General features: G+C 40.4%; 1 protein-coding gene across 3 annotated transcripts in view; it reads right to left on the minus strand.

Moving 5' to 3' along the window:
* Window positions 1–123: 123 nt before the first annotated feature.
* Window positions 124–25,829, minus strand: part of crebbpa (CREB binding lysine acetyltransferase a) — a 40,886-nt gene continuing 15,180 nt past the window's right edge. Inside the window, exons 3-31 of one of the 3 annotated variants that reach the window (XM_079593661.1) lie at window positions 21,316–21,480; window positions 20,984–21,227; window positions 18,084–18,197; window positions 16,993–17,247; window positions 16,014–16,107; window positions 15,765–15,902; window positions 14,517–14,634; window positions 14,233–14,401; window positions 13,937–13,999; window positions 13,712–13,824; window positions 13,182–13,361; window positions 12,835–13,071; window positions 10,929–11,075; window positions 10,468–10,648; window positions 9,776–9,894; window positions 9,406–9,645; window positions 8,110–8,198; window positions 7,223–7,303; window positions 7,026–7,082; window positions 6,517–6,594; window positions 6,352–6,419; window positions 5,720–5,870; window positions 5,274–5,420; window positions 5,047–5,160; window positions 4,797–4,962; window positions 4,521–4,688; window positions 4,207–4,368; window positions 3,758–4,039; window positions 124–3,464 (exon numbers count right to left, since the gene is read on the minus strand). In XM_079593661.1, coding sequence (XP_079449787.1) covers window positions 1,245–3,464; window positions 3,758–4,039; window positions 4,207–4,368; window positions 4,521–4,688; window positions 4,797–4,962; window positions 5,047–5,160; window positions 5,274–5,420; window positions 5,720–5,870; window positions 6,352–6,419; window positions 6,517–6,594; window positions 7,026–7,082; window positions 7,223–7,303; window positions 8,110–8,198; window positions 9,406–9,645; window positions 9,776–9,894; window positions 10,468–10,648; window positions 10,929–11,075; window positions 12,835–13,071; window positions 13,182–13,361; window positions 13,712–13,824; window positions 13,937–13,999; window positions 14,233–14,401; window positions 14,517–14,634; window positions 15,765–15,902; window positions 16,014–16,107; window positions 16,993–17,247; window positions 18,084–18,197; window positions 20,984–21,227; window positions 21,316–21,480 — 6,360 coding nt within the window. In that variant the 3' untranslated portion in view covers window positions 124–1,244. Of the gene's footprint in view, window positions 3,465–3,757; window positions 4,040–4,206; window positions 4,369–4,520; window positions 4,689–4,796; window positions 4,963–5,046; window positions 5,161–5,273; window positions 5,421–5,719; window positions 5,871–6,351; window positions 6,420–6,516; window positions 6,595–7,025; window positions 7,083–7,222; window positions 7,304–8,109; window positions 8,199–9,405; window positions 9,646–9,775; window positions 9,895–10,467; window positions 10,649–10,928; window positions 11,076–12,834; window positions 13,075–13,181; window positions 13,362–13,711; window positions 13,825–13,936; window positions 14,000–14,232; window positions 14,402–14,516; window positions 14,635–15,764; window positions 15,903–16,013; window positions 16,108–16,992; window positions 17,248–18,083; window positions 18,198–20,983; window positions 21,228–21,315; window positions 21,481–25,829 lie in introns of all 3 variants that reach the window. The other 2 variants (XM_079593660.1, XM_079593662.1) reach the window with 2 other exon arrangements.

Raw genomic sequence — 25,829 nt, forward strand, 5'->3', positions numbered from 1 at the left:
TAAGTATTCATGTATTATAGACTTCTAAATCTGACAAGAATTAAATAAGCCCACGGACGCAACAATCTAATGTTAACACACACATATATGTACATAAATATAAATAACATTAAAGACACATGGTTTTGATCTGTTGCACACAGTTTATTTAACAATATGGTATATAAGTAAGAAATAAGTTTTTCAACCAGTTTATACAATGATTCCATTCTCTCTTCCTTATATTTATAGTACTTTGCTTAATAACTTGCATGATTTACATTAAGGGAAAGAGTAGAGCCCCTGTTCAAGTTTGTGTGAGAGGAATGAGGGTCAATACCAGAATCCATAACTGCTCCAACAAGCGCTTGATCGCCCATTCCCTCTCGCTCAGCTTAGGGGCTTCCCTCTCTCCCTCTTTCGCTCTCTCTTTCTAGCTCTCTTTACATTTATATATCTGTATAACAAAATTAGGACAAAAAGCAACAATTTTCTACATCTGCAAGACAGAACCTCTGGATCCAGGCCAGTGAGATGTTGTAAATGTGTACATGTCCTTTTGGATTCTGTGTTGTATTGTCTGAGCGATGCATATGTGTGTCTCTGTGTGTCTGCATACATGCGTATGCACAGTTCCTATCAATACAAACAAATAGTTCTCCTCATACAAACTTCACAATGAGGAGAGGAGGAAATGCCTCCGAATGCATGTCTGAAAAAAATGGTACAACACTAGAATACAATCGCCAGGAAGAATGACAGACAGAGCAGAGAAACCCTGACCTAAACTCCCAAACAAATTTTACAGTCTTCCAACACAAAAATGCTGTAAAGTTAGATAAGGTACAAAATAAAAGGTATGAATATTATAATGAAGTTTCGTAATTTTCTTAAAAAAAGAAAAGGCATGAAACCAGACACCCCGCACGCCCCCGAAAAAAAAAAAAAAAAATTAAACTGTAAAACAAAGTATTGACACACATGGGTCTAAACTGAACAAAAAATATATTCTTTGTGATTTATATTTCTTTTAAACAATTTTCAAATCCCTCTTAAACGGAAGAAATCAGTCTTGTTTTTAGGAAACAATAACATTCCCCATCCTCATCAACATAAATTTCTTTCTTTTTTTCATACATTTCTTTAAACTTTTTACATGTCAGTACAAAAATTTGAGAATATTAGAGAAAAACCAACAGAGCCACAAAAAAAAGAAGAAGAAGAGGAACGGGGAGACTGTGGTGGGTGGAGTCTCCCATTAAACGCTACAATCCCTCCACAAATTTTTCCAGCGTGTCTCCCGTTGTGTCTCCCACCATACCTAAGTCACTGGGCAGCCCTCCGCGGTTGGGCGTGTTAAGCTGCGGGAGCATTGCACTCTGCTCAGGTGTGCCCAGGTGTCCCTGCTCCATGGAGCCAGGCATGGGTGTCGTCAGACCAGGGCGTGGTGACCCTGTGTGAGACGGCACGTGCTGCGGTGACGGCTGTGGCTGAACCTGTGGGGAAGGACTGGAATGTGGAGGAAGTTGCCGCGACGGAGGTCTGGGCGACTGTACGGGAGCCGGTGAGCACACCTGGTTACTTAGTGCATTAGCCATGGGCTGGCCGGGCAGATGCGCACCTTGCAGGTGAGCTTGTGGGCTCATGGGACTTGGTTGCGCCGGTGAGCCCATTGGAGGCTTGAGGATGACCTGCTGTTGCGAAAGCTGCTGCTGCTGCTGTTGGAGCATGCGTTGGTGCAGGAGGTTGGGTGTGCCGTCCATTCCCATCTGGGCCATGGGTCCACCTGCTCCCTGCATGGCCAACTGCTGCTGCTGCTGCATTCGGAGTTGCGTGTAATTGGTAGCAGTCCCCTGTGCCTGCGGGAACTGGCCATGTGTCTGCGGCATCACTCCCTGCTGTTGCTGCTGCTGTTGTTGTTGTTGTTGCTGCTGCTGCTGTTGTTGTTGTTGTTGCTGCTGCTGCTGCTGTTGTTGTTGTTGTTGTTGCTGGTGTCGCAAAAGCTGACGGCGGTACATCTCCTGCAGCTGTGGGTTGTTGTTCATGAGCTGACCCTGCGGTCCAAGAGCTGCCATGCCTTGTGGTGTGGGCTGTTGCTGCTGAGGTGCCATGCCAGGTCGAGGCACTCCTTGCATGGCTGCCATGTTGGGCATCGCTGGCTGTGCTGCATGCATGCCCTGTGGCGGTTGTTGCTGCTGTGGCTGGTTGGCGTGGTATTTCAAAGTCCTCTGTTTGATGAAGGCGGCCATGAGTTGCGGGTTCGATTTGAGGATGTTCAACACCTGCTGCTGTTGTTGGGGCGAGCTGGGTGACTTGAGGGTTGCTAGCAGCTCCTGCAAGGCATTGGAGGCGATGGCTCCGGGTCTCTGTGGTGCTTGCAGTCGCTGACCCTGTGTGGGCAACATCATGCGTGGCTGTTGCGTTTGCTGGGGCATCGGGGGTCTCTGCATAGGCATGGTCTGCTGAGGGCCCTGTGCAGTCTGTTGCGGAGCAACCTGCTGCTGAGCCGCTTGCATGCCTGGTTGAGGGCCTCCAGTCCACTGTCCTTGCGACATGGACTGCATCACCTGCTGTCCGCGTGGTCCGACAAGCTGCATGGGCTGCTGCATCAGGCCTGGCATGCGCGGCTGCTGGTGGTTCATGGGAAGGCCGTTCATGGTCATGCGATAGTTCTGGTTGTGTTGAGCCTGTGCGACCATCTCTATGTGCCGTGCCATTTTGACCGCCATAGGCGGAGGCTGCTGCTGAGGAGACTGTTGGGGCGCCGGCTGCTGTTGGGGAGGCTGCGGGAGCGGAGACGGCTGCTGGTGTAGCGGGGAGGCCTGTGGGCCAGGCTTGCCTTGTGAAGCTTGAGGAGGGGGATGTCCATTTCGAGGTCCACTGGGATAAGCCGGAGACATGACGCCTGCATTGGGCGTAGTTGGCTGGTTGGACAGCGGTTGCGGCGTTTGAGGGGTGTTGGGTTGCTGATGCGAGGTGGGTGTGCTGGGGGCTGTTGATGTAGGTGGTGACGGCAGGCTCTGAGGCATGGCTCGGCCCTGCATAGTGGCCATGCGTCTCCGCATCATCTGCGCCTGCTGCACCCTGTGTTGCAGCTGCTGCTGACGCAGTTTGTGCTTGATATTGAGGCAGAAGGGCACGGGGCACTTGTTCTCCTGGCAGTGCTTGGCATGATAGCAGCAGAGTGCAATGAGCTGCTTGCACACCGGACAGCCACCGTTTGTCTTGCGCTTGCAGCCCTTAGTGTGCTGCACCACACGCTTCATCTTCTGGCAAGATGGCAGGGAGCAGTTGGCATTGCGGCACTGGCAGGCATGCACCAGAGACTGGATGCAACGCTGGATGCTCAGACGCCGACTCTCCTGAGGACTCTTGGAGGCCTCGCCGCTTTGGCTGTTGCTGTCATCGTCCAGACCCAGACCCCACTTAACCATCTGGTGCTCATGGCCCTTAGTGTTGTAGCAACTAATGCACAGGTCAAAGTCCTGAGGAAAGATGAGGACACCGTGATCAAGCAAGGGATGACCGGAACATAAAAAGTAATCTCATTATAATAAGTCAAGTAAAAGTTAAGATTCATTAACAACTGGACAAAACATTCAAGGATTTGTTTACACTACTAGTAGAATAGTAGCTATCCCCAAGTTTCCCTAAGTTTCATACTCCCAAGAGGTTTATTTATTTTGCGCTCAAATCAAAATAAAAGCGATAAAAGCACCCATCCACAACTGATAATTAGGGACAGCTTTAGCATGTTGCAGGAGCCTCTGGATCTTACCTCACAGACTGTACAGTGCCAACGTGTCTCGACATGGTGTTTACATTCATTGCAGGTGTAGACAAAGCGGTCCTGGCCCTGGTTGTGCAATTCCACCAGCATGCACATGGTGCTCCACTTGCAGCGCCGCAAAGAGCTGAACTCCCAGTGCTTATCCCGTGCTAATGTCAAGAAGGCGTCCCTTCCGTCCATTAGGTCGCAGGTCAGCGGGGGATCAGGGTCAATGATGGGTAGTAGTGAGTTGACTATGGGCCCAGAGTGCAGATGGATTACAAAAAACACCTGGGAGAACAAGTAGGAACAGGAAAGAGGTTTCTTCAAGTTATTCCCATGAAAACCACTTGGCTTACATGCATATCAAAAGCTGACATTCAAAACAAACAATACAAATTAATCATGCAATGCCTCAGAGAGCAGGTTAACGGTCAGATGAAGAACATGTAGTAGACCTCTTTGTGTTTCTCCAATGCGGCGTAGAGTTTCTGAGAAAGGTCATTGGCTACATTCGGCATCCCAGGTTTCTTTTTATTAGCTCGGCTCACGCTGCTTTTATTCTTATTTGTTTTCTTATTGTTCTTCTTCTTCGCATTCTTACTGTCCCCCGGCGTGCCCTGTTAGAAAGGAGGAAAATGTCAGGATGTCTAAATAGGGCGTTTCAGGTTTATAAAACAACAGGAATTACTTAAACATCACATAGGCAAGAGATGTACATTCATCTACAGAGTATCAAAATATATATATATAAAAGGCTTCTCTCATTCACCTCTGGAGTTTCACAAGCAGCAGTGTTTTCTTCTTTTTTCCTCTCCTCTTCCTCTTGTTCCAACTCCTTGATGCTCTCCTCCAGTACATTGGGCCAAAAATCACCCTCAAAATATGGAAGTTCGTTTGCACTCGTCAAACGGTCCTCTGTGGCTTGCTTAAAGATATCCTATCAAATACAAACACCTTTCATTTATACCATATACTGAGGTACTCGTTGGCATATACACAATTAATTGGTCTCTATTTTACAAAAAGATCATGTTCTCTGCTATACCTTGTAGTCGTGCAGTATTCGCTCAGCAAAGGCCTTGTCCAACATTTTGCGGTACCAGTCTTGCAGCCGCTTGGGTTTGGGGATTTTCTGGTCGGCAGGGTGACAGTGGAAGATATAGTCATCACCTTCACTAGGCGGACATGCCCAGATGTGCGCCGTAACATATCTACAGTGGAAATGTTAAAAGTTCAGGGCATGAATGGCAACTGTACTTGTTGGACTTGAGTAAAAAGTAAATGGTGAAACCTACCCAAGCTTCTTGACGTATTCCAAATAGCCAATGAGAATTTCGTGATAGACTGCTGTTCTCAGCAAGCGAGGTCTGAAGAAGTGAATACTATCGAGGTACGATACGTATACCCGTCTAGGTAGGAAAAAAAAAGACAACGTGAGACTTTTAACCTCATTGCATGCCGAGCACAATAAGCGTTGCTTTAAGTATCTGTTTTTCGCTAAAGAACTTGGGTAAGAGTTTACCTGGTGTTAGGGAAAGGGCAATCAGAGCTGTACTCTTGAACGTGCATGCCGAAGAAACACACGTCCACTCCGTCAATCTCCTCAAAGGCGAAAAGTGCTTTGGTTCTGTAGGGGAAGCTCTCAGACATCTCTCCTGTGTCTACAAACCTGAAATGAAACAGGGGGATTAGGCCACCTTTACCTTTTCAAAGAACAAATATTAACACGCCACTATAGCATCAACATTCTGATTAATGAAACCAATATTGAAACAGGTGAAACTTTGATCAGGCATATAAGTCTATCACAAGATTTTTTTTCTTTACACAAGACAGCATATACAGAGCAACCAAAGCAGTTAACTGATTGGTTTTGGCATCCATACTTGCCCTCTGAAGGTTAAAACCATATTGTAAAATGCTTTAGAGGCTTATAGGAAAATAAAAGGTAAGGCAAGGTTAATTTACCTGGCCTTCATGCCAGGTTTGATTTCTACCATCTTGTCTGAACTGGCTACAACTCGCACAAACACCTCTCCAGCTTCCGGATGGTTCTGTCGCTTCAAGTACTTGTTCACCCGATCCTCTATGTACGACCCTAACCGCGTTGTCTGCAACCCTGGATCGAAGACGACAACATTTAGCACAAAAACAATTTTAAAGGGATAGTTTTTAATGAAACCTGGAAGATTTCACCATCAAATATGGTAAATAGAAGCTCAAACATGCAAATGTTTCAATTTGATGTGCTTTGTGTGTGTGATGATCAATGTTTAAGGCTAAATGAAATATGCCCATCATTTAAACCAATCAAATATCTTCAGAAGACTTGAGATTAAATCGCTATATTCGTATGGATTACTTTTACGATGTCTTTATGAACTTTTTCAATCGTCCAAGTTTTGGTTGCATGGACTTTCAAAGAAGAGACAGAAATCTCTCAGGTTTCGTTAAAAATATCTTCATTTGTGCTTCAAAGATGAACGAAAGTCTGGTACTGGTTTGGAACGACATGATGGTGAGTAATTTATGACAGAATTGGGTGAACTATTCATTTACCGGTAACATTAATGCATCACATGAACAGACCTATTGCTTACTTTTTGCTGAAAACTTGTTCTCTTTTCTTGACTTTCCGCTTTTTTTCAAACAGTTAGCACAGATGAAACTGCAGATAGAAACGCTCATTAGTACCAATTTCCCGCATCGTGTCCAGAATCGATATCAAAGCAACACTATTCGCTCTGAGGCGCTTTCAAACTCACCCAGAAGACCAGATGACATCATAATGCAGGACACATATCTGATGCATCTTCCGCCCACAATCTTTACATTCAACAAACCTGAGAAGAGGAAAATTGATTAATGGGGGATATAAGCTCTGTATTCTGGCAGGTTTCACTTTGGCAATTGTCTGAATGTGTAATCACTAACTGCAAGTGCAGGTAGTTAAGATGAAACATCATTCGGATTCTTTTCCTCCAGTTCTTACGCATTTGCAAGCAGGCCAATGCAATTGCGCCTTTGTAGGAGGTGTGGACTTGGACAACTTTAGGATAATACTGATACTTGGAGACTGTTAGTGCTACGTTTGTGTGGTGGGAGTGACTGTATGCCCTATGTTGGTTACAACAGGGGGCGCCACTGAGCAGAAACAAAGTGGTGTAACGAGTCCAGAGCGGACAACTGTACGAGGCAATACTGACCATACGGCCATTCAATCAGACCATGTGCTACTTGAAATTCTGGGAAACAAAGTTTAGCATTTACTCACGGCTCAGGATCTAACGTGTCATTCTTCTTCCTTTCAAACTGGTGTTTAGAGATCATGCTGCATTCAAAAGAAGATCAGATATGGATTGCATGTCATTCAAAGGTTTCAAAAAATATTCTGAATTATTTTGATCCATAAATTCTCCTAAACAAGCTTGAATATAACTATTAAAAGAGAAGGGGGGAACAATCACTTACGTCTGTGGCTGAGCAGGATCATCTCCTAGCGTCACACTGTCACCCTGAATCTCGTTGAAGCACTTTTCGCAGAAATGATACCTATACAGTCACAATAAACACAAGTTGAGTCATGAATCACTTCAGGAATTACATGGAGGTGCACAAGCGATTCACACAAGAGCGATTTACTTATTAACATGATTAACTTGATTAACATTTGTATGATGATTATTCCCTGAATGTAATGATATGCCTGCCGAATATCACAGTGCAAATGTAATGTGAATGCTTCCAAGAGTTAACTGGGAAAACATTAATGCCAGGATGTATATAACTAAGAATAAGGAGAAACTCTGCCAAATGCTGACATAAAAAAAGCCCAAATTCAGTGGATGTGAGTGTATAAGCGAGCGAGAGCGGCTGTGTCTGTTTGCCAGTGACATGCTCTTTGCTACAGAGGGCGCAAGGGAGCCTGTTCTGAGGTAGCAGGCAATTTGCAGCAAAAAGAAAAACTCATAAATGTGCCAGTGCAAATATTACAACTGCCAATAAATTAGGACTGGCTGGAGACTTCAAACTGAGTAACCGTGAAGAAAGAGAAAAGGGGGAGGGGGTTGAGAGCGAGTATGCCATCGAATGTTTAGCAAATACATGTGAACGGGCCTCAGAGTAAACTATGCTAGCGTACACATATCCACACGGAGGATTAATGCCAGTGTCTGATCTGACGAATAAAAAAAAAAAAGAAGCTATCGGTCCGTGCCAAATCGCGAACAGACAAAACTAAAAACCACACCGCATGACAGGGAGCATGTCTGCTTGAATGCAAGTGTGCTCTTACACATTCCCTAAGGCTGTTGACAACATGGACGTTACCTCAAGGAATGGTAAGCGTGTCGTCTCACCTGTTCTGATAACTGTAATAAGTGCCATCTCTGGGAATAGTACACAGTTGCTTCCCGTAACAGCACAGTGTCTGAGGAGAAAACTCGTACTGTTGGAGGAGAGGAGAAAAGAGTTTAGAAACATGACTGGAAAATCCTGTTTATGTCAGTTTGTGTACAGATGACCAGCATGAGTCAGTTGACTAGCTAATATCAAAATACTGGAGGTTCTTCAGTAGCACTGAAAATATGACAATAATGGAACTACCGTTGTATTACTATTACTTGCACCATAACAACTGAACCAAAGGTATGTTGGCAAAAATAACAAATTAATAATTAATAGACAAAACTGCATAATTGGTGATGTGGATAACATGCTTAGAAAATTACGCCATGTCAAAAATTGAATGTGTTAGATATTTACTTTATTTTTACGTTTCCATAAATCCAAATATTTTGCCTTTTGACATTTTTGCAGTTATTGTTTAATAGTATATTTATTTTCCCATTATTACTGATTATCCTTATTACCATCTTTGTGCACACTCGTTTACTAAATAATAATATATTTAATATAAATGTATTATTACTTTTGGGGAGAGATATTGTATAACCATTTACTATGCAATTTATACAATATTTAATACACATTTGCTTACGCATTTATTATGATCATGCAGAATTATTGTATAACTCTTTATTATTCAATTATATATTTAATATACATTTATTTGCATAGTAGTATGTTGTTATTATTATGGAAAAATATTATTGGATAATTTATTAAAAACATTTATTTGCACATTATTATTATTACTACACATTACTGATATTTTCTAATCATTTTTATGAATTATGTTTGTGAAAAATATTATAAAGCAACCATTTATTAAACAATAATGTATACATATATTTTTTTTAAATCACACACTATTATACATTTTGTGGAGAGATATTATTGGATAACATTTATTATACAATCACACACACTATATATTTATTATCACATTTATAATAATTAATAATAATAGCGGAGTAATATAACGGTACCATTTATTTAAAAAATCAAGTCACCTTTATTTATTTAGCATTTTATACAATACAGATTGTTTCAAAGCAGCTTTACAGTGATAACTGGAAGATAACAGAATCAGTGATGCAACCCTTCAATTCTGCTGTAAAGCAGCTCTTGCAAGACAATAGTGTTATTGTTCAGTTTCAAATTCAATAATACATTTATCTGCACATTATTATTATTATCTGTGGAATTAGCATGACAACAGAATCGGAGTTGAAAGCCAGTGATCATCTCACCTTCCTCCCGCAGCAGTAACCGAGTCCCTGCATGACCGGGTCGATCTCCTGCTCGAACACCTCAGCCAGTTTAGAGCAGTACTTGTACACGCGCGATGTCTTCCTGTTGTACAGCCACGCGTTGTTGAACATCAGCCACACGTCGTCTACGTACTGCCAGGGCTCCTGATACTGACCCGTGTCTAGTTTGCGTTTGATAGTGGACAGGTCAATGGGGTTCTTCACGATATCGAAGTAGTCCTAAAGGCAGGAAAGGAAAAGCCTTCATAATTCAGTCAAATATGTACTCGTACTGTTTTCACTCTTGGGATTTAGATCGATTTTCCAGACATTTCACAGAGATGTAAGCACGCATGTATTTAAGACTCACAGGGATGCCCAGAAGTGTCGGGTCCACAGGCTGTCGGAAGGGCAGAGACTCTGGATCCTGCCTGTACAGAGACTCCAGCGTCGGCATCAACGCCTGCCGCAATTCTTCTGGCTTAAAGACTGAGAAGAAAGAGAGAGCAGGAAACACAAAAGACAGGGACAGACACAAGATTAATGACGACCTATTATGCTTTTTCACATTTTCAACTTTCTCTCTAAGTCACTCCAGAGAGAGTAATTCTCTATATCAGTGCTCACTGTTTCTGAACTCCCTGAAATGCCTCCATTGGGAACGAACACGTCACAATATTCCTCATTTAAATAATTTCTGTCCAAGGCATATGCTAAATAAAGAGGCGAGGCCTGGTTGAGTTAGTAGTGTTGAAAGTGCCAAAGTGGTCAACCAATTAGAGAACATTGTGCTTTTCAGAAGAAGGAGGGGCTTCATAGAGACAGAAACTAAACAGAACGTTACTAACAGACTGGAAAGAGAGGAGCTGCAATAACTGAGAATATGTGAAAAATAATGTTGAACATTTAAGCATGAAAACCTCTTCTTCTAGTGGACCCCAAAAACAAAATGAAGACTTTGAAAGTGGGCATAATATGGTATCTTTAACGAAACTAACAACAACAAAAAACTACAAGGACAGAGAAATGTAGAGCTCACAGAAGAGAAATATAGGTTCATACTTTTCCTGCGAGACTGGGGCGGTGAAGAGGACGTTGTGCCGTTTGTCCTGCTTTCATCCTCCTCTTTGGTCTCGGTCTTCAAGTCCATCTTCTTGTCTTCCGCCTCCATTGGCTCCTGCTTGGCCTCCAACCCCTCTTGCTCCTCCTTTTTGACCAATAGGGAGCCTGTGTCGTCCTCCGTCTAACAGAGACCAGAACCATCATCAAAATCTGACACACTCATGTCAAGTTTGGGGTTGGTAATTTTTTTTTTATTATGCATTTATTTGATCAGAAATACAGTAAAAACAGTAATATTGTGAAAAATTACAATATTACGTTTTCTATTTGAATATATATTTTAAAATGTAACTTATCCCTGTGATTCAAAGCTGAATTTTAAGCAGCATTACTCCAGTCTTCAGGCTCACATGATTAATCAGAAATCTGAATATAAAATACAACATAAATATGATACACACCTCCATCTTGGGCTCTGTTTTGATGCTCATGTCATAGTCCTGCTCTTCTGTTTTAGTGTCACTGGGCGGTACGTCAGGCACGGCATGCTGGGAGTGCAGCTCGGCGCTGGCTGCTGATGCTGGAGTGGGTACGCGGTTTTCACCACTCTGAAAGAGAGTATTTACTGCCTTTAAAAAAAATTTATTTGAATTTTGTCTTAAAACTTTCTCATTTTTGGCAGATGACAAATTTAGTTTGATAACAATAACATAACTTTGTCCAAAAACCTAGTGAGCGGCCCACTGAGGTCAAAGTCGAGCCTTTTCCCCTAAAGGTGGAAAGCCTGTCAACACAGGCGAATGTGTGAACCACTTGAACCAGTTGCGAAATTTGCATGGGGAAATCTTTTACCATCTCAATTTCATGCTATTAAAATTACTTGATTTCGGCCACAAAAATTAGTCAAATAACTGCAAAAGTTACCGAACATCAAAGGGTACCGTTGACACATACCGTTGGCCAATGTCAGGCCGTCAATGAGTGTCTGTACACATTGTTTTATTTTTTAAATGTGTTCTGCATCGTCAGAACTAGTCAGACCCCTGTCGGCAGCTTTTTGGCCAACTAAGCATGTTGAATCGGTAGCAAAGCATGTGTGTCACTTTGACTGGCTTAGCGAACTAGTACACAAAAAGACAAATGGAAGTTACGAAGCAAGCAAACGATGGTAAACGATACTCAAGAGGTAAACCAGCACTGCTTTATGTCCTAGCTCTTCTGGTTTCCCTTTTTAAATGAGGAATGAAACGAATTAGGAATAACAACTACTGCCACCTGCTGGTATGGAGTTATTTACTCTCACGCAGGCGCAGGACGTACTTGCTAGTTGGCCATTGGTTGTAGTCTTTGCAGTGTGTGTTCAAGAGCAACTTTTGGCCTAGATGCAGGCGACGCGAAGCGAAACCAGAGTCGGATTGCGTCCAAAATCATGCAGCAGTTCATGTATCCTTCATGAAAAGTGCAATCACAGAATGAACTGCAATAAGCTTACTGAAAATTTTAACCAAAGAGTGCTATATATTTACCAAAATAAAAGCTTGACGGTTTACCGTTTGAAAATGACGATATTAAAAATATAGTTCCCCAAAATAATTTTAGAGTGTTTTTTTTTTTTTTTGCTCTGCTGAATACAAAAGAAGATATTTTGAAGAATGTGGGAAACCAAACAGTTGATGGACCCCATTGACTTCCATAGTATTTTCTTTCATACTACGGAAGTCAATGGCTACCGTCAACTGTTTGGTTTCCCACATTCTTAAAAATATCTTCTTTTGTAAAGAAAGAAACTCATACAGGTTTAGAACAACTTGAGGGAGAGTAAATTATGACAGAATTTTCATTTTTGGCCTTTAAGACGGTCATAAATATTACTGTAATTATACAGTTGTAGCGTAAAATAAAATTATATAATTTTTTCGTAAATACTTGATTTTATTTTACAGAAAAATATCACTATCACAAATACTTTTCTTGTAATATTTTATTTAGTAATAATAATAATAATTATTATTAGTATTATTATTTCTGGTTTAGGGTTATTATATTATAGTCATATATATAAAATCACAAATATTTGGGCCAAATTGTGCAGCCCTACAAACAAGCATAGCAAACAAAACAAAACACATTTTAAATTGTGATTTAAGGAAGAAGAAAATGGAAGAATTATTTTTTTTAAATCGCAATTAATTCCCCCATGTATCCCTAGTGTCATATGAAGTGCAATTTGTGTGGTGCCTAAAACATTTCTGTCCATGTCCTGAATGAGTTGTATATAAAGTTTAATTTGGGTCAGGATGCTGCCTATGTGGGGCAGCTCACTAGGTTTCGTAACGGTCATTTGAGGACGGCTCTGCGGGGTCTCACCGGTGTTCCAGGGAGGGGCAGCTCCGCCTGGGGCTGCATGTGGGGCGGGGTGCCCTGAGCAGGGGTGGGGTTGGGTGTGGAGGCCTGACTGGGCTGCAGTGCTGCTGGCAGGTTAGTGGTGCTGGCGGTGGCATTGGGGGGTGGTGTGGCGCGGAGTGGAGCCTGAGGGGGCGTGGGGCAGCCTAGTGAGGGACCCAAGGGCCCAAGTGCATTCAGGGGGAGGTTAGCGTTCGGCTGCTGCTGGGGAAGGAGAGATTGCACGCACACAAGCAGGGAAAAAACTTGTTAAGAGGGGAAATCGGCAAGCGGAATGAGGTTACTTTAGGAACGCGAGTGCATGTGTGCACCTGTGAAACGGCCGCCTGCGCGTTGGGCTGGCCCATGGTGACGTTCATGGCATTGGTGTTGGCAGGGAACTGCGGTTGAGCCATGAACGGCGTCTGGTTGGCCGTCTGCGCCACCATGTTCCCAGCATGAGCTCCCAGCATTCCTTGCGTTGGGGGCATTCGCGTGGGAGACATATTTATCTGAAGAAAAAAAAAAGGCGAGAAATATACAATGAGATGCGTGTTCAGAAAATATTGAAAGTTTTAAACTAAATGAAAAATGCCTTTTTAGTGTGGCTTTCTTGTAATAGTACATTAACTTTAGTACTTGTTTAAATTAATCATCATTATTGATTTTCCATTTTATGCTTTTAACTTGTAATGTTAATTTTATAATCTATTATTGGGTCTTATTTTAATCCTAGTGTCAATTTATTGTTCTTGCCTCCTGTAAAACATTTTGAACTGCACTGATTTGTTTGGAAAAGTGATGTATAAAGAACATTTTATTGATTGATTGATTGAGCAAAGAACCAGAAATGAAGACTGACCGTAGGGACTTGGTTCATGTTGATCTGTTGATGGTTTATCGGAGATGCAGCACGTGTTGCCATGGGAGCCTGAGACATCGGCACATTGGGCATTGCACTGAATGGATTCATCCCTGTTGGAAAACACATCACGCAAGATTGATAGCGAAGAGTTTTTAGTTTAAAGATGAGAAAACAAATGTGTTTCCCAGACATGATTTGCGGCGAGTGGGACTGGCGAAGTACCTTGAGACACCTGCATGCGATTGATGATCTGATTTGGCACATTAGGCATAGGCACGGGTCCATCTGAAGAGAGGGACGAGACAAAATCTGATCAGAAAACTGGCAAAGTTTGTGTGTTTGTGTGTTCAGCTTATTTTGACACGGAGTTATCTCGCTGTGCTAATTAATGTTATCACATTGGACTAAAACTTACTCGCATAGCATATAACAACTTCTCCCCCAATTGACAAAACGATTGAATCCAATATTTGTTGATAATGTAGCATAAATGAGAGATTTAGGGTTCCATGACTCACTCTGCCGAGGTCCCATGACATTAGGCTGGTTGAGGGCCGATGGCTGTTGTCCCGCCGCAGTCAAGGGCGCCTGGTTAATAATCTGCTTCTGTAATCGAGACCTTCTCTTCTCCTCCAGTTCTTTCTGGATCTTATAGATCTTCTCCGCCAGGAAGTGATAGTACTCGTCCTATAGAACACACACGGACTACATTATTAAAAGCAACAGTGCTGAAGAATGTCACTTTACACACTTAATCCGCCTTTAGGTTGAGGTGTAAGCTTGAGTGCTGGTTTGTGCTCACCCTGCTGTTGGCAGACTCGTACATATCCCCTTCCACTTTCCGTGCGTACGCCACCAGGTTCTCCATACGGCGGTCCTTCAGGGCGGCGGGGTCTGGCGTAGGGAAGATGGCCTGCACACTAAAACACACAGAGCGCAAAACTATGTTTAAGTTACTTATTACAAAGAACAACCCCCCTGGATCAACAGGACATTGATTACATTTAAAATATACATAAATTAAATAGCTGAAGTCTTTAAATTATTTTAACTTTAAGAGGTCTTAAATTTGGTCACGGAAACAGGAAACGCAATATGGATATTAAACTACACATTTCAAAGTGAAAGCGCTGTTGCACTGTTCTACAAGCTTGAGGTTTCAGAAAATACTGTGTATTAATGCCCAGTAAATGCTTATGATCTACTGTTGATGAATTATGACATTGTTTACTTTATGGTGTTTGTATTGTAATGTGTTTTAGATGGTTGTACGAGTGCTTACAGTAAAAAGTAATCATTTCAAAATAATAATTAAAAGTCCCACATTATGAAGAACCTATTTTTATCGGATTATTATTGGTATTTGGGTTACAAAATGAACTGCATGCTGCATTTAATCCAATGTTAATATACATAATCCCATAATTATCAAATAAACTGAAATATTAAAAAAACCTAGCACACTTTTTGTATTCAAATAAATTAAAATCATTTTGCTTGTACATGTCTCCTGTCCCAAAAAAAAATTGTTTTAAAGGAAAAACAAATCAATTATTTGATAAATTGTTATTGTGCAATACTGGAGTAATGATGCTGAAAATTCAGCTTTGATCACAGGAATAAATTACATCTTAAAATATATTAAAATTTAAATATAAAATATTTCACAATCTTTTTCTATTTAACTGCATTTTTTATTAAATAAATGCAGCCTTGATGAGCAAAATTGTTTAAAATATTTATAAATATATGGTAACACTCTAGGTTTAAGGTCCAATTCTCACTGTTCACTAGTTGCTTATTAGCAGGCATATTACTAGAATATTGGCTGTTTATTAGTACTTATTAAGCACATATTAATGCCTTAGTCTATATGACCATATTCTACATCCCTTAATCCTACCCAATACCTAAACTTAACTACCTTACTCACTATTAATAAGCAATATTTATGAGTTTATTGAGACAAAAGTCGTAGTTAATAGTGAGAATTGAACCCTGAAGTAAAGTGTGACTAAATCTATATAGTGCAAGAGCAGCTTGTACTAACAGTTTGTGTACGAGGTGGTTACGGAGGTCCTGAGTGACATGCTCGTGCCAGGCTTTCCTCACACCGGTGGCTGACAGAGGGGCCGCTGTGGGCAGGTTACCCATGCTGCCTACCGTAGTGCCGTCCGGCATCAGCTGACTGCGCCAGGGGAATCAGGAGACTTTGTTAGCAAACAGATTTAAAACATACATTTTTAGCAATTAAGAGCTGGGGGCGTGTTTTGGTTGGTGTGTGTCCGTGGTGGCGTACTTGTTAGAGTTAAGTGTTGACGACATGGTGCCATCTGGGAGCAGCTTAGACTGTTCTGATGTCGGGACGCCGATTTGGTTCAACTGACCACCCCCTGGACAAAAAATTAAAAAATACATATATACAATTATGAAATGTATAAGATTATAAATATCCATATGTAAAAAATAAAAGCATCTAACAATAAATAAATATACATAAATTAAATACAATATATTAGTTTATATATAATTTGTATACAAATTTAATATATTCGTTTTAATTTATTCTATTTATTTATTTATTATTTAACACCATATTAGCAGCAATGGTTATATTCATGGCAAAATCAATATTTCAATAAAAAAAAAATTTTGGTTACAATATAATTTAAATACATTGTTTGCAATAATTTAATTTATTTTAAAAAATGCAAATATAAATATATATATATACACACACATATATATATATATATATATATATATTGTATATATCCTCAATATATATATATATATATATATATATATATATATATATATATATATATATATATTTATTATTATTATTATTAAATAAGTACATGTTTATTTTTATTCTTTGACATGTATAATAACAATAACATTTAATAATATTCAATATTACATTATATTTTTATATAAACTATAGATTAATTTAACATATTTATATATATTTTTGTTTATTATTATTATTAAATATGTTTATTTTTATTCTTTATACATGCATAATAAAAATAACATTAAATAATATTCAATATTACATATTTTTATCCTTATATATATATATATATATATATATATATAAAATAAAAAATAACATTAAAAATAATGTTTATATATATATATATATATATATATATATATAATAAACATTAACTTTTTTTAATTAATATGATCATTTGAAATATCAACAATTCTTATTATTATTACTACTATTATTATTAATATATTTCTCTACAATAAAGTAATTAAGTGTGTACCGAGCGCATTGATGGATCTAATTTGCTGCTGGTGTGGCGTCTGTGCAGTCGGCTGCCCGGGGCCCTGCGTCTGTGCAGGGGACTGGGTCTGTGTGGGGCTCTGGTTGCTGTAGGGGAGGCCGAGGGCAGCGTATGCCCGCTTCATGGAGCTGGGGTCGATGGGCGTTGAGCTGGGAAGAGTGGGCGCCGTCTGCTGCCCCGCGCCGACCGACCCGATGGGGGATTGCAGACCAGCGCTGGGGGGACTCAGCATTGCTGTAATGCAGGAAAGAGATGTTAGAAGCCTTCTGGGAAGACGACATCTGCATATTTAAAAAAAAAATATCAAAACCTGCCAAACAGCCATCTGGAAGAAAACATTAGTTGTGGGAAAAAAAACTGAGGAAAGTAGAAAGGAAGGGGAGTGGGTCCGAGACGCTATTTGCAAAAACAAACACTTTAGCTGCCTCGCACTCTCCGACTCATGATGAGAGACGCTTGGAAGAGGGAGAGGCAGTTTGCAGGTTTGCTGGAGCTGTAACAGCATGAGATTTTAATGAGTCACCGGCGCGCTCAGCCAGCGGGCGGCACAATTCTCCTCATCTTTCGAGCCCCTCCTCCACAGCACACATACACGGGCCATATAAAACATTCACAGCTAATGAACTACAATGATGCCTTTCCTCACAGAATCCAGCTGAATATCTACATATCCAGAAAACACCATGCAACTGAATTTGTTCTAATTCTGAATTTTAATTGAACGATGCTTCATAACAGCTCTGTGGACAACTATAAACAGAGATTACAACTATTTTAATGGATATATAGGCTTCCCGTTTAAACACAGAACAATTCTGGAGCACAGAATCTTGTTATCAATGCTGTCCCGTGACTTTTAGTAATAAAATAGCGACTATTCTGAAGTAATTAAACTCACAGCTTCGTTGTTAATAGAAAAAAAAAAAGACTATGAACAGACGCAGGTAATTCACACACGCATCTCTCTCTTTCTCCCTCTCAAGAAACATACAAATACAGAATTATTAACTGTACATTACTATTTTATATTGTAGTGAAGTAAAGAAGAGTTTGACGCAGGAAAGACTCACGTTGCTGGTTGCGCTTGTCACTGGCGTTCTTCAGCGGGAGGCAGACAGGACAGTCGTGTCTCGTGCAGTTCTTCCAGTGCGAGATGATCTGCCTCGATGAAGCACAGTGAGCCACTGCAGAGACAGAGAGAGAAGAAAGCCTGAGCCAAAGTACAAATGCTGCAAACCTGGGAGCAAAAAATCAGGTCTTCACGGAACTGTACGCACACACAGACGTGATTTTAAAGCATATATATATATATATATATCATACACAGCGACTGAGTTGTCACATTGGTGGTTTCCAGCATCGACACAATTATGATTTATTGCTGCTGTGATTCACTGGTTTGAACGAGGTGCAAGCATAACAATGCTGATGGCTCTAAAAGGAAGCGAGTTCTGCCAAGAGCCTTCAGGATGCTTTAAACACTGTCTGCAAGAACATGACGCTTTAAGAATGATCTCTAGACGTTCATGCCTTTCCCCAAGAGTCCAAAAGAGAGAGAGAGATACGGGTGTCACCGCGGGCAGGGAACAACAGGAAATGAGCTGGCAGCGTGGAGGGTACGTTTGGCACCGCGCTTGCGTTTGAGTTGAAATGAAGCCCTGTGCTCCGGGTCCAACAACAACTACAGCACTAAGAGCAAAGCAGCCGGGCAGCATCGGGCCGCCGCAAGCCCTCTCCTGCTGTCTGCCAACTCCTTAATACTGCATTATACCATAAAGGCACTAGTTGCTCTCTAAATGGACTGTTATATTTGAGACGGAGCAAAGCATTTGCTCGGGAAATTCCCTGTGTGTGTGAATGAAACGTTACTAGTTGTGAACCGAAAAGTGTTAGGCCAGAAAGAAATTCTATGCAAGCGCACAACCGTGATATTTGACATCCTTTATTGTGGTGGTTACAAACCTCACACCTCAATGGGACGACTTTCGAATGTGCCATTAAACATTGTGTCTGACGCACACAATGCTCTAAACCCCACATCAGAACAAAAAACATCTCATTACCGCTCTCGCTGAGACTAAACAGAGCGCAGATTAAAACAGGTCTGCTACTGCACACCTCAACCCACAAAATACAGCAGACACACTTCAATGGATTCTCTCTCTCTCTCACACACACACACTTTCTGCGCGAAAATCATTCTTCACGCAACCCTTGTTCCAAACCTAAACCCAACTTGTTTTAATAAATATTTCATGTTGTATGAAAATAATATCGTATTACATACATGCATGAAAATAAGAAACATTTTTAATTAATTAATATTTTCATTTCATGCATGTAATTCTTCACATTATTAATTCTTGATTAATTTGTATAAAATACCCAGTGTTGGGCAAGTTACTTTTAAAAAGTAATTAGTTACAGTTACTAGTTACTTCTTCCAAAAAGTAACTCAATTAGTTACTCAGTTACACATTTTAAAAGTAACTAGTTACTTAAGAAAGTAACTATTGCGTTACTTTCAAGTAAAATAAAATTTTAAATGCTCAAATGTGACCCCACCTCTTTAACGGAACTTAAAATACATGTGCATGTTCAATTATTTATGATAAATCTGAATATTATAATGAAATGGACACTTAATACAATACATTATTAACAGAAACATGAAACATTGTACACATCTAGAAAAAAAAAATGTTGCTGTGGGGATGAACTACTTGGATTATTTGGGCTCGTCACCATACCTGTCTCTCGTTGACTGACTGGCTTGTGTTGTTCCTTGTGTGTCCTGTCCTGTCCGACTATGCGTTATGATGGGTCGTTCGCAATTCATGAACGTTAGTGATGATGGGTCGTTCGCGAATGAGCGTTAGTGATGATGGATCGACTCGTTCGCGAATGAGCGCTAGTGATGATGGATCGACTCGTTCGCGAATGAGCTTTTGATGGGTCGTTCGCGATTCGCGAATGAGCCGACTCTAAGAGCCGGCTCTTTTAGGTGAATGTCGGGAGCTGGCTCGCATATCCGAAGAGCCGACTCTATTTTTACAAATTTAGCCTATAGAAATTAAATAATTATGTAATAAAAATTGAAATATTATAGTCAAAGTAATTTAAAGAGCCGTTTGTGAGCCAAAAGAGCCGGCTCTTTTCAGTGAGCTGAGTCAAAAGAGCCGAATGCCCAGCGTGCTTTCGAACAACCGCCCAACTCTACCTCTGATTAGCTTACAATGAAATTTTACTCTACCTCAGCCAATCGTCAGCATTTATGCGCTTGTCTCGTGCTCTGCCCACTAACCAAGGAAGAACAGTAAAAAAAAAGTATTTGCCTCTCGCTCAGAGATCTAGTTGGTCTGATGAAAAAAAACAGCTTCATCAGTTATAGTAACGCGCCGCATTTTTTGGCAGTAATGGCGTTATTAAGATGAGAAGAGTAATCAATTAGATTACTCGTTACTGGAAAAAGTAATGCCGTTAGTAACATTTAGTAATATTAAAGTTAGTAATATTTATATTTTTTTAAAGTTAACTTATAAATTCCTGTTTATGAATATATTTATTACTAAAATTAATATAAATGAGCAAAATAGAAACAAAATTAACATATTCAAAATGAAAAATAACATATATATATATATTAAGTAGTTAAAAGTTTGTGCACCTTTTGCAAGAATTTTTTGTACTTATAGTACTTATAAATACTAAAATAGATCTTAATGGAATTATTAAGGAACCAGAAGTGTTAGGAATTAGATTCTGAAAGAAATGGATATCTTGTAATACTTTTTAGAACAACATTCTCTACCAATCTCTAGTAAACCTTCTCACGGTTTACTGTCTGCTGTCAATTCTTGCCACCTTCTGTTTAGCAACTTTATAATATCGCCCTTCTGTAACACTCTCAGCACAACTTTTCATGTTGTGGTCAAAAGCAGCGTGCGACACTCATTCAATGTCGACTCACCTTGGCATGATTTGCCGGCCTGGCAGTGTGTCATGTGGTTGAGGACGTTCTTCATGGTCCTGCAGTGGGGCAGGGCGCAGGCTCGCACCTCGCCGTTGGCCTGCTCGCGCCGCTGGCACTTGTGGGCGTGGAGCAGCAGAACCAGCTGCTGCTGGATCAGCTTACGCTTCTCCGGGTCGGCCGTGGGGCCCGCGGACACGCTCTGACCTGCCACCATCCCCACCGACACCTGCTGCTGCTGAGGCTGCGGGCGAGAGAACGGGCGACGGCATCACTGGATTAGCTTTGGCCTGCAAGCTCCATACGGTTTGTGTGCATGATGGGAAACTCACCATGTTTGGCACGCTGGTGACCGTCGCTCCTTTTAGGTCCGTTGGAAATGGGGGCAGGCTGTTGGGGAGGCCGCCTTTATTCTGAGCGTTCACGCCAGTCGTGCCCATTTGTTGCCCTCCAGCCTGGTACTGACCAAACGGACTGTTGCCACCTGCCATGCCCATCTACAAACGAAAAAAAAATGGAAATATCATTCCAGGTGAGTCATCAGAAGTTCCAGACACAGAATCACATAAAATTTCAGTTTCAGATAGTGCTCGTACACCGAAATTGATTCCTCTTTTGTGTTTCCTTGAACTTGAACAGACGCACGCACACAAAATTGTCTAAATACCCATCTCGGCAAGTATTCTCTCGGTTATGTCATAAGTGAACAGTTGAGAAAGAAACCGGATGTTTATAAAAACAAATGTGGTTACAAAAGTTATATGTTGCGTCATGCAAATCACCTCACTATTGACAACAATGGAGCTTTTCGGTCCACAAAAATCTGCCAAAGTGTCAACGCACCCTAACAGATAAATTAGGTGAAGTTAAATTATATGAACTGACAGCGATATAGATTTCTCTGTGATTTTAGATTTTTTTTTTTTTTTTATCATTCAGTAGGATTCAATATGAGTGTTTATTTCTCCTTTTTTACAGTTAAGATTTTCATCTAACGCTCACTTAAAATCCCTTAATTTAATAATTGAATTCATCTCAAAATGAATATCCTAATTCATAATGAAAACAATCAATTGTGTTATTTTTGTTTAGTACAATTGAGATAATAAATAATAGTTTTTTTTAATATATTTTTCATTTGAAAGTTTTAGTAATTTAAGTTTGTTTTTATAGTGTTTATATCTTATTCTTCTTTATGTTAGGTTTAGTTATTTTGTTACTACACCGGGTTAACTAAATGAAAAATGCTGCTTTGGCAACTAGCTGAAATACAATAAGTTTATTTTTTATATAGCCTACATTTTATTTTAGTTAGCATTTATTTTATTATGTTTTTAGTTTTAGTTTACGATAATAACCCTTTGATCAACAATGAATTTTATTCAGTGATGGCACTAAAAATCTTCACAATACACAGACATTTCTATGAAAAAACAACAACCATTTACTTAATTTGGCCATTATATTCATATAACGTGAGCAGCATTTGCATTGATCTAAGTGTTACTACATTTTTCGCAGCTCAATATGATGTTCATGATGCAGGGCTTCCCCCGTCACACACACTCCCTCTCCCTGTGCTGATCTCCGGCAGTGTGCCGGCCATCCACTCTCCTCTGTTGACATCGCTCCAGCAAACCAGATAAAAGAGGCCAGCGGAGTGGCACACGCACCAACAGCCCCTCCTCTCTGCTCACTCATTCATGCACACCAACACACTTCTCACGCTACTCGCTCTGCTTACTCATCCACACACACACTCTCTCTCTCTCCCGGAGCAGCCAGGATTCCCTTTCCCAGCAGATCTAAAGGCCCATTCACACCAAGCCTAACTATATAAATAACATCTCTAAAGATTTAATAATCAAGAGAATAGTTGAGTCCACACCACAACTTTAAATGTAACAAGGAACCATTTTTGTGGAATCACTTTTAGAAAAAAATGTTCCAGCTGATAAATGATAAAACCATAAACAGCCAATCAGAATCCATTGTGTTTGAAAGAGCTTGAGCATTTGAACTGGCAGAAAATTTAAAACTAACAGAACGTTATCATGCATTGGTGTGGATGCTAAAATAGTTGTCATTATATCGTTATTGGTGTGAACTAGTGTTGTCAAAAGTACCGACTTCGGTACCAAGTCGGTACTGAAATAAAAAAAATGTGATGCTTTGAGCGCTGTTGAGCGTAATCATAAACACTGATTGGCCATTGTGTTCAGGAGCTCATCGGATATGTCTGTGATTGGCTACAATGATCAACGCACGGGAGCGTTTGAGAGCACACGGAAGTGTTTGAAAGTGTTTTGAAAGCAAAAGCAGGCTGATAGACGCCTGCTTTCAAACGCTCCCGTGTGTATCTGTGTAATCGCTCGCTGAAGAGCGTTATTGATGTATATTTACAACATGTTTTTGAAGCGCTGATCATTGTAGCCAATCACAGACATATTTGATGAGCACGTGACAATGCCCGGCCATTCCGAGGTGTTAACGATTCCGCTCAACAGCGCTCAATCGTCACATTTTTTAAATTTCAGTACCGACTTGGTACCGAAGTCGGTACTTTTGACAACACTAGTGTGAACAGGACTTCAGGTTCTTAATATGTGAAATACTTCATTGTAACTGGACACTATTGTACACACGTTACATGCGCTCGAGATTCATGTACTCCCCAGACTTCTTTAAAAATGACCCATCGTTTTAAAAATGACACTGAAGTGGCCAATAACAAAAGCTGAAGTATGTTTAACTTCTTTTAACACCATGAAACTGCAGCAGGATGGCACAAGACCCCGAAAAAAAACTTAAAAAAGTACAACAATGCAACTGCCAAAGCTGCACTGGACACATGGCCTAACGGGAAGCACAGATGCTTCATTGAGTTGAGCAGATCCGCTTGGTCGAGTTTGGCTTGAATCCTTATCAATCAACTGGAAACAACAATAGCACAGATAGAACGCAATGATATATGGTTTCACTTACAAACACTAACAGCAGAGCTCCAATACAAGTGGACGGTTGTTGCTTTACCATTTACTCGAAATAAAATGTGGCTGAAAAGAGCAAACTGCACACCCCAAAGCCACTCCAGATGAGCCTCTTGTGCGGTGAGAGCATTCAACCGGCTGTGTGACACCGAAAGGGTACAACAGCTTCCTGACGGTACCCTGTTAAACCTCAGGCCAGAAAACAATCCCTCCGTCCCATCTGACGCCACCAGCATCCAACTACGAGTTCCACTGCCTATTCTTGCCGATTTTTCATTTTTAATAGGTCACACTGGGGCTGTCGCGGTGAAGGAATTTCCCCTTGCAGTAATTTTGAGTGGCTCAATAGTGCGATATGCAGTATTATCGCCATTTATTTATTTATACGTATTTGTTGCTATATAAATAAGTGTTACGATGTGGTCAGCATGCACAAAAACAAGGACGGTTTCAGTAACCAATGTAACTGAAACTAAACAGCGTCTCTGCGCATTGAGAAGCTGTCACGAGTGCGCAGTTACAGTGTAACGGCAAGAAGCTGTCTTTGAGTGAGTCATCAAACAAAAATGTAATGAAACAAACATTTGAGCTCCACTTTTCAAGGCTCAGCTGACCAGCATGCGTTGCATGGGTAACGCTGAAGCTAATACTTCACTTAATAGAGACTTTAAGACCTTTTTATGCAGACCTGTGTATGGTTCACGTGAAAACAGTGTTCACAACTCTGACGTCAATCGCACCAAGAGTGCTAGTGTGAAAGCAAAGCACACTAAGACATTCTCAAATTCATGATCATTTTTCAATTAAAGTTTCACTCGAATTGGGGTACTTGTGATAATGAATAATAATAATAAAAAAAGCAAAATAAAAGCACTTTCCAGGTCTAACCCCAATAAATCACTAGCTATTTGCGTTTGTAATACAAATGCACACACCTGCCAATTCTGACACAGACGTGCTGCTTTCAGACCCCATCAGTCAAGAACCCATCTATCATGGAGAGACACGCTCTATTCATAGAATTTGCATAGAGCACGGACGATGTGTGTATGCATGTAACATGGCACTTTACGTGGAGAGCTTTTCATTTGCCTTCCCATCAAGCATAATTCTGCCGCTGCCTTTATTGCAGGCCTTAAAACAAAATGGCAGAGTTTAAGAGCGTTCTGGCACGTACGCTCTCGTAACACAAGAATTTAAGCCTAATAAAAAAAACACAAGTGCAGGAATGAGTCATGCAATCAAACAATGAGGCAGCAAAAAGCGGCTTCAGATGAAGAGTGATAAAGTGGTCTGCGGCTACACTGGCAGATGAAGCTGGACATGCAGCCTGATTTACACACTGATCAGATTCCACCAGCATACTAGAGCTCTAAAAACAGACATGAAACAGATTTCAACAAACATAACTGTCATAACTTACTGCAGAGTGAAACGGGGACTTGATGGCACCCATGTGGATTTAAATGCAGGGATCCAAAGTTAATTAAATTTGACTGTTTTCCCGGAAAAAAAAAGAAAAAAAAATACTAGGCCTCACATTTTTAAATCAATCGTTGTAGATGCTACAAGTGAATATAGGCACCCTAACATGATAATGTACAGTAGAAAAAAAAAATATTGATTTAGAAATGTGCTAAATATTATATTTAAGTTTATTAAATTATTACTGATATTACTGTTAATTTACATTGAGTGTTACATGATCTAAAAATAGGAAATAAGCTGCACAATTCAGTGTTATTTTAGTAATATTAGCCTATACATTATAGAATTTATTTTAAAAAATAGCTTTAATATTAATATTTTAATATTTCATTTTAATTTTGGTTTAAGCTTTAGCAATTTTATTATGT

This window comes from Phoxinus phoxinus (assembly GCF_949152265.1).
Source record: "Phoxinus phoxinus genome assembly, chromosome: 20".
NCBI lineage: Eukaryota > Metazoa > Chordata > Actinopteri > Cypriniformes > Leuciscidae > Phoxinus > Phoxinus phoxinus.